Below are 8,857 nucleotides of genomic sequence, written 5' to 3'. Positions count from 1 at the left end.
GCCATAGAATTTCACAGCACAGAAAGGGGCCCTTCGGCCCATCATGTCTGTGCCAGCCATCAAACACCTATCTATTCTTATCCCATTTTCCAGCAATTGGTCCGTAGCCGTGCTGGCAAACTGGCATGCCGACCAATTTGTGCACCCACCCACCGCCAATTTGGGGGGGCAAAGTTTTACCTAAGGATGGTGTGAACTTAATGCAGCTAATGATCCAGTTCTCGAATTGGACTTGTGTTTGTTGTCGGATGGCCGTGTGTTACCTATTTACTGATACTTTCTCTTTTGCTTTTGTTCGATGCAGTTAATCATTTCCATTACTCGGGAGTAAAGACTAGTCGAGGAGTTACAGGATGAAAATATGGCACTCCTGTTTGTACCGTCAGGACCCCACTGCTTACGTCGGTTCACTCGCGAATCCCTGGCTGCTATTGAGAGGCGGATCGCTGAGGAACAGGCAATTAGCACTAGGAAAGCTCACAAGGAAGAAAGTGAGGAGGAAAAACCCACACCTCACGTTGACCTGGAAGCAGGAAAACAGTTGCCACTCATTTACGGCGATGTGCCATCACAGCTCATTGGACAGCCATTGGAGGATCTCGATTCCTTCTACAACAACAAGAAGGTAGGCGCTGGAAAGCAAAACAAAACACAAAAAGTGTTGACAACACTGGGTGGAATTTTCTGGCCGCGCTCGCCCCAAGACATGGAAATCCCACCCGAGATCAACAAAGCTTTACATGGTCCGCGTCCCGCCCGCTACGATTCCCGTGGCGGGAGGGACGGGAGAATTCCGCCCGCTGTGTCATCCTGTAATAAACCCCCAGAGGCAGAAGTCCCTTCACCAAAATCCCTTTATTTACAAGACTGACAGCAGCATTCAGAGTGCTTTCAGTTAACAGTCTACACTCGGAGTCCCAGAGGAACTGACACTCCTGGTTAAGTTCAAAACAAGAGGCTCCCTGATGGGCCCATCAATTTGGCCCTTAATCAGGGAACTCTTTTTTCCTTTCCCCAACCAAATAAACAAAATCAAATTAACCTAGGGACAACTCAAAAAGGGGCAGCTCCCGAAAAGGAGGGGAACCGCCCGAAACGAAAGGCAAAGCGGAAAGGAAACTTAAAACATCAAATTAAAATGTGATTAAAGGGATCAATAATACACCCCCATCCCTGCGGTGCTCAGCGGGCATGGAAGGCATCAACGGTGCCCTCGGACACCGCATGCTCCCTTTCCAGGGACACCCGGCTGCGAATGTAGCTGCGGTAGAGAGGCAGACAGTCAGGTTGGACGACCCCCTCAATCGCCCGCTGCCTGGACCTGTAGATGGCACACCTTGCCAAGCCCAGGAGCAGGTTCATGAGGAGGTCCTCCTCCTTTCCTCCCCCCCCCCCCCGCCCCCGCTCCACACCGTGTGCCCGTAGATCAGGGGCGTGGGACTGGCCCTTAATCAGGAAGTTCATATCCTAATGGGCCAACCTCAATTGCCTGATTAAAGTCATTACACAGCCAAAGGGACTTAAGCAAACAGAGGGCAGGATTTTCCAGCTGCGCTCGCCCTAAGACCGGAAAATCCTACCCAAGGTCAACAGACCTTTGCATGTTTCACATCCCGCCCGCTACAATTCTGGTGGTGGGCAGGACGGAGAAGATCCCCCCCAAAGTCTATTTTACAGCAAGCAGAGTCGATGGCTTGGATTTTCCGATACACCCACCAAGGGAGTTGTCACGGGCAGGGTGGAAAATTCATTAGTCCAGCAAAAGTCCCATTGATTTTGGGCAGGGGTTTCCAGTCCCATGGCGGGCAGGACTGTAAAATCCCAGCCAATGTTACGGCAGAGTTCATTTACTCAACAAATAGAGTCCAATTAAACAGAGCTTCAATTAACCACCATCAACAAAGCACAGCAAGGTCTCCATCAGAATGCAGTGAGTGGAGGATGGTAACATAATACTAACTGATTATTTCCCTGGGCAACACAGTGAGTGGAAGATGGGTGCACGATACAAATGCACACAATACTCCTGGTGTCGCTCACTAACGCCCTATACAATTGCAGCGTAACATCCCTATCTCTATACATTACCGACATTTCTCAGCCACAGGCTCAGAAAGACCATTCTCTCCCTCCCTCTCTGAAGCAATGGCTCATTGCACTGCCAAGTATTTCAAAGTGCTTTTGTGCTCTCACCCAAAGTGATAAGAAACAGACTTTGGTGAGATCTTGTAAAGTCCTGTCCTATCGCACTTCAACCCCTTTGCAAAGGGTGCAGTGGAAAATGCTATCCTCTCATTGTTCTTGAAGTGGTGGAGTTATTGTTCCACACACCCAGAAACAGCAAGTGACACTACACCAGCTCAATCTAGCTCCTTCCGTCACTCACAAAATAAAACATACTGGAAACAGCTTTAGAATCTGGGTTCAGTTGGATAAATGGGATCTGGATTCAATGGGATAAATGGATCTGGATTTAAAAGGATATATGGATTCTGGATTTAATAGGATATACGGGTTCCAGATTTAACAGGATATATGGGTTCCAGATTTAATAGTAGATATGTGTTCCAGGTTTGATAGAATATATGGTTTTCAGATTTAATAGTATTTATATGTTCCAGATTTGATAGGATATATGGGTTCTAGATTTAATAGGATATACCTCCCTGCTTCCTCACCTCTGGAATTAGTGTTTTTTAAATTCATTTGTGGAATGTTGTGTGGTACAGGTGATGCCAGCATTTATTGCCCATCCCTAGTTGTCCAGAGAAGGTGGTATTGGCCCCATTTCGATGCAGCTGAGTAGCTTGAGGGTATTTAAGTGCCAACCATGTTGGTGTGTGACTGGAATCACTTAAAGGCTGGTATTGGTAAGGATGGCAGGCTTGGTAAAATAGTTGGGTTTATTGATGACATTCCGACAGCTTCCTGTGCACTAATACTAAGCTTCCTATTTTCAGACCTCTTTAAAGTGAATTCAATTTCTCAAACTGTCATGGTGCAATTTAAATTCACGTGCTTTGCATCATTAGCCCAAACCTCTGAATTACTACTCCAGTAAAATGCCGAGCCCACTCAGAGTGATTGAGTGAAGGACTTCTTTCATTGTTGCCCGTAAATGATGTGTGATGAGGAATGAGTTTTTCCCTTAACAGCAAAAGCCAACATCACAAAATTGCCCAAAAGTATTGGCACAAATTGGAACCCAGAAAGAGTATCAGATTCTGTTGGAGACAGGTAGATAAACCATGTTGTCCTGGGGTTTGAGTGTAGGCACACTGTGGGACACAGTCAAATGAGTGTTACATTGAACAAAGAACAAAGAAGATTACAACGCAGGAACAGACCCTTTGGCCCCTCAAGCCTACGCCGATCACGTTGTCCTATCTAGACCAACTGTTTATATTCCTCTATTCCCCATTGACGTGCTGCCCGACAGAACTAAAACCCCCTACTCTTCCGGGGACCATATCCCTCCATTCCCATCCTATTCATGTATTTGTCAAGACGCCCCTTAAAAGTCACTACCGTATCCGCTTCCACTACCTACCCTGGCAACGAGTTCCAGGCACCCACCACCCTCTGTGTAAAAAGGTTGCCTCGTACATCTCCGTTAAACCTTGCCCCTCGCACCTTAAACCTGTGCCCCCTAGTAATTGACTCTTGCACCCTAGGATAAAGCTTCTGACTATCCACTCTGTCCATGCCCCTGATAATCTTGTAGACTTCTATCAGGTCGACTTCTATTTTCTTGGTGCTATATATGGGCACCGGGGTGACCTAGTTTTGGATTGGAATCCTGACTCTGGACACAATGCACTCTGAAAACTCGGAATAATCTGTCCTTGTGTGCTTAGCACAAGTCTGATTTCCTGAGGTTTTTGTAAGCTAAATATAGTGTAAATATAAATTGTTCTTGTCGTGAGCCAGCACAGATTTGATGGGCTAAATGGCCTCTCTCTCTGTGCTTTAACTGTTCTATAATTCCATGAAGACAATTCCACTCAGTAACACCGCAATGTCACAATGCTGCACGGCATCACATGATATCAATGTCACACAATTTTCCAGTGACATGCTGTCACTGAATATCACACCATGAGATAGCCAGTTAAGTTTGCAGAGCTTACTGTTGTGTTGAATTCTGTATGTACTGTGCTAATTATACTGTCATTTGCTTATGCCTATGTCTTTCAGACCTTTATAGTAGTCAACAGAGGGAAGACCATCTTCCGTTTTAGTGCCACACCTGCGTTGTACCTACTTACTCCTTTTCACACTGTTAGAAGGATAGCTATTAAAATTTTAGTACATTCATATCCTTTTACTAAGTTAATGTTGGAGCAAATGAGGCTAATCCATTAAAATCCACTCTATTGCACTGACAACGTTCTGGTGGAGATGTGTCAGATGGATTGGAGAGAGAGATACGTTAACGGTCTGGCCTCGGTGCAGTATAAAGTGACAATTAGCAGGTGATAACCTACATGGCAAGATGCTCAATGGGGTAAAGGGATAGAGTCATTCAGGATCATTAAATGCTGCAGTGCAGGCAGCAAAGAACATCTCCATCAGACAGTGAATAGGATTGCATGTTTATCCCTTGGAAAGCCAGTTCCAAGTTCACTGGCAACAAAGAACTTAAGGAACTCAGAAGCTCATGTTCAACATTTCAAGCGGGTTTGAGAAGGGTTTGAGTTGTTGAATAATTGCTTCCATTAGTTACTGAATGACGTGAGGTAAGTCACTGGGAATGGGGAGAGAAGTCATTGGGAATGAGGAGAGAGGGCAGTGGGAATAGGGGGAGAGAGGATAGTGGGAATGGGGGGCAGAGGACAGTGGAAATGGTGGGAGAGAGGATAGTGGGAATGGGGAAAGAGAGGAGAGTGGGAATGGGGAGAGGGGACAGTGGGAATGGGGAGAGAGAGGAGAGTGGGAATGGGGAAAGGGGACATTGGGAATGGGGAAAGAGGACATTGGGAATGGGGCGAGGACAGTGGGAATGGGGAAAGAGGACATTGGGAAAGGGGAGAGAGAGGACAGTGGGAATGGTCCGAGGGAGGTGAGTGGGAATGGGGAGAGAGAGGATAGTGGGAATAGGGAGAGAGTTGAGTGGGAATGGGAAGAGAGGACAGGAGGAATGGGGAGAGATGGATGAGTGATAATGGGGAGAGACGGGTAAGTGGGAATGGGGAGAGAGAGTTGAATGGGAATGAGGAGAGAGGACAGTGGGAATGAGGAGAGAGGTGAGTGGGGATGGGGAGATTGGACAGTGGGAATGGGGAGAGAGAGGACAGTGGGAATGAGGAGAGAGGTGAGTGGGGATGGGGAGATTGGACAGTGGGAATGAGGAGGGAGAGGTGAGTGGGAATGGGGAGAGAGAGGACAATGGGAATGGGGAGAGAGTGGACAGTGGGAATGGGGAGAGAGAGGACAGTGGGAATGGGAAGAAAGAGGAAAGTGGGAATGGGGAGAGAGGACAGTGGAAATGGGGAGAGAGAGGACAGTGGAAATGGAGAGAGATGGATGAGTGATAATTGGGAGAGACGGATGAATGGGAAGAGAGGTCATTGGGAATGGGGAGAGGGGACAGTGGGAATGGGGAGAGGGGACAGTGGGAATGAGGAGAGAGGTGAGTGAGAATGGGGAGATAGAACAGTGGGAATGGGGACAGAGGAGAGTGGGAATAGGGAGAGAGAGGGCAGTGGAAATAGGGAGAGAGAGGGCAGTGGGAATAGGGAGAGAGAGGAGAGTGGGAATAGGGAGAGAGGGGAGAGTGGGAATAGGGAGAGAGAGGAGAGTGGGAATAGGGAGAGAGAGGAGAGTGGAAATAGGGAGAGAGGAGAGTGGGCATAGGGAGAGAGGTGAATGGGAATGGGGAGAGAGGACAGTGGGAATGGGGAGGGAGGTGAATGGGAATAGGGAGTGAGGTGAATGGGAATAGGGAGTGAGGACAGTGGGAATGGGGGGAGAGAGGCCAGTGGGAATGGGGAGAGAGAGGTGAGTGGGAATGGGGATGGAAAGGACAATGGGAATGGGGAGAGAGGTCATTGGGAATGGGGAGTGAGAACAGTGGGAATGGGGGGAGAGAGGTGAGTGGGAATGGGGATGGAAAGGACAATGGGAATGGGGAGAGAGGCCAGTGGGAATGGGGAGAGAGAGGAGAGTGGGAAAAGGGAGAGATGGATGAGTGGGAATGGGGAGAGTGGTCAGTGAGGAATAGGAAGAAAGAGAGGGAAGGGGGAGAGAGGAGAGAGGCCAGTTCTAAGTGATCTGTTAACCAGCATCTTCTCTGGGTTTAAAGAGGCCTTTGCAGCAGTTCTGTTGCAGTCTGTGGGTGGGCTTGAAGCCAAGTTTGGTATCTTCATGACTTCCCTGCATCACATTTCACATTGTTGCTGTCATGAGTTTCCATGTCACCTTAAGAGGACGCTAATCAAATCGATGGTGTCTTTGAGAGCCAAGGAACAGACGCAGTGCTTTGAGATGACATTCTGAATTGCTAAACCAGTGGAACAGCAAGAGGTCAGGAGCTGACGTGTGGTCTGATCTTCGTCACATTCTGATCTTGGCATTCTCAGGGACGGTCGTTTATGAATGCGTTCGTGAATTTCCAATCACTTTTGTGAGAGGTAGCTGACACAGTGTGGGAGTGGAAAATTGCAGCATTCCTGTCTCCCTGGTACGTAGGATATAGTAATCGCTACAATTAATTCCCTAACTTAATATTCCCGTCAAGAGAAGCTTCATGTTGTGAGGCCCCAGAATTGCAAATATTTACCCCCAGGATATCTTCATAAACATCCACAGAGTTGGTTTTTGTCATCATTTAAAATCCCCGTTGTTTGTTGATATTAGTCCAGGACAGATCATAGAATCATAGAATCCCTACAGTGCAGAAGAGGCCTTTCGGCCCATCGAATCTGCACTGACTCTCTGTCAGAGTATTTTTACCTAGTCCCTCATTCCCACCCTATCTCTATTCCCACTTATTTACCATGGCTAATCCCCCTAACTTACACATCTTGGGACACTAAGGGGCAATTAAGCAAGGCCAGTCCACCTAACATGCATGTCTTTTGGCCTGTGGGAGGAAACCGGAGCACCCGGAGAAAGCCCACGCAGACATGGGGAGAATGTGCAGACTCCTCATAGACAGTCACCCAAGGCCGGAACTGACCCCGGGTCCCTGGTGCCGTGAGGCAGCAGTGCTAACCACTGTGCCACCTTGCCGCCTTCAATTCCATATGACTGCTGTTAAAACTATGACTGTTTCTCAGTGAGGTGGAGGGAGGGCAGTGGGAGGTGTGGGCGCCACAGCATCACATACCCAATGGGACGGATGTACAACCGATGGGAAAGACCCAAAATCAATGATACAACTCCTCAAGCCTTAGCTCTCCGGATGGAATCACGCTCGCTAATTAGCCAATTAAATCGCTGAAAAATTATAATGAATCTCTCGACTTTTTGATTTAAAAGGATAACGTGTTGAAAAGCAGTTCCAAAATATCTCCTTAACTCTTACTTCACATTGTTCAATATGTTCATTATGTGCACTATTTTGACCAATTGTGTATTCATGACCATGTCCGACCCTGACCCATGGACAAAGAACGTTGAGTGAGTATGAAACCGCACTGCTTTCGGGTATCTTATTGCAATGCTTTCTGTGATTGAACCTTTACTCTTTTGCTACTGCCCAAATTCCTGAAACAATGTTGACCTTTGAACTGTGCCCTTATCTGTCCCGATTAACTGCTTTGCCAGGTCTCTCTTGCCCCGTGAGCCCCAGGTAGCAAGTAAGTTAATATTTTTAAGTCTAACCGATTCATGATTCGCTACCCACATCCGTTCATGCTGCATCCAATCGAAATCATGATGCAACCAAAGTTTTACTTCATTACCAGAGATGGTTTGCACTCTTCCTGACTTTTCATTAAAGGAATAAAACGAGAAGTGTAACTTTCATAGTTACAGGTGGGACAGAAGCTCTTGGTAAATATAATGCAACGTTACACTGTTATCCATTTTAATTGCCACTTGATCAGAGCGACAGCGCGAGAATTTCTATAAATTCCACTTTGATAAAAACGACATGGTGATAATTGTATTATTAAAATGGCTTTTGGATCTAACACTGAAAGTTCAACCATTGCAAATCATCATTTCTTCCTTTAATGAAGAATTATGCAATTACTCACAACTAAAGGGCTGCTGAAAAATGATTTTTCTCCAAAAAGCGGGGGTTCATTGATATTTTAGCATGAAATGAACCCTGGGAGTCATTTCCCATCCTGATACAAGTCCCCGTACATACCTCTCAACTTTAGACTTTCAGAACTTGGTACACACAAGCGAGCAAAGAATGGAGATTTGATCAGAGGCATCCAAGAGGAGCCAATTCAAGATTTTTTAAATTCATTCGCTGGACATGGGCGTTGCTGGCTGGCCTGCATTTATTGCCCATCCTTAGTTGCCCTTGGAGGGCAGTTGAGAGTCGACCATATTGTCATGGCTCTGGAGTCACATGTAGGCCAGACCAGGTAAGAACGGCAGATTTCCTTCCCTAAAGAACATTAGTGAACCAGATAGGTTTTTCCGACAATCGACAATGGTTTCATGGTCATCAGTACAAATAACAAAGAACAAAGAAAATTACAGCACAGGAATAGGCCCTTCAGCCTTCCAAGCCTGCACCGACCATGCTGCCTGACTGAACTAAAACCCCCGACCCTTCTGGTGACCATATCCCTCTATTCCCATCCTATTCATATATTTGGCCAGATGCCCCTCAAAAGTCACTATCGTACCTGCTTCCACCAACTCTCCCGGCAGCGAGTTCCAGGCACCCATA

The 8,857-nt window shown here is 46.9% G+C and overlaps 1 protein-coding gene across 1 annotated transcript in view; it reads left to right on the top strand.

Moving 5' to 3' along the window:
• The first annotated feature begins 337 nt into the window (after window positions 1–337).
• Window positions 338–8,857, top strand: part of scn5lab (sodium channel, voltage gated, type V-like, alpha b) — a 197,793-nt gene continuing 189,273 nt past the window's right edge. The window contains exons 1-3 of the mRNA XM_078231635.1: window positions 338–625; window positions 4,198–4,316; window positions 7,534–7,623. Of these exons, the coding sequence (XP_078087761.1) occupies window positions 362–625; window positions 4,198–4,316; window positions 7,534–7,623 (473 nt within the window). The 5' untranslated portion in view covers window positions 338–361. The remainder of the gene's footprint in view (window positions 626–4,197; window positions 4,317–7,533; window positions 7,624–8,857) is intronic.

Source organism: Mustelus asterias, chromosome 2, assembly GCF_964213995.1.
Source record: "Mustelus asterias chromosome 2, sMusAst1.hap1.1, whole genome shotgun sequence".
Classification (NCBI taxonomy): Eukaryota; Metazoa; Chordata; class Chondrichthyes; order Carcharhiniformes; family Triakidae; genus Mustelus; species Mustelus asterias.
Note: the sequence above shows the minus strand (reverse complement) of the source record. Positions and strands in the feature narration are given on the sequence as shown.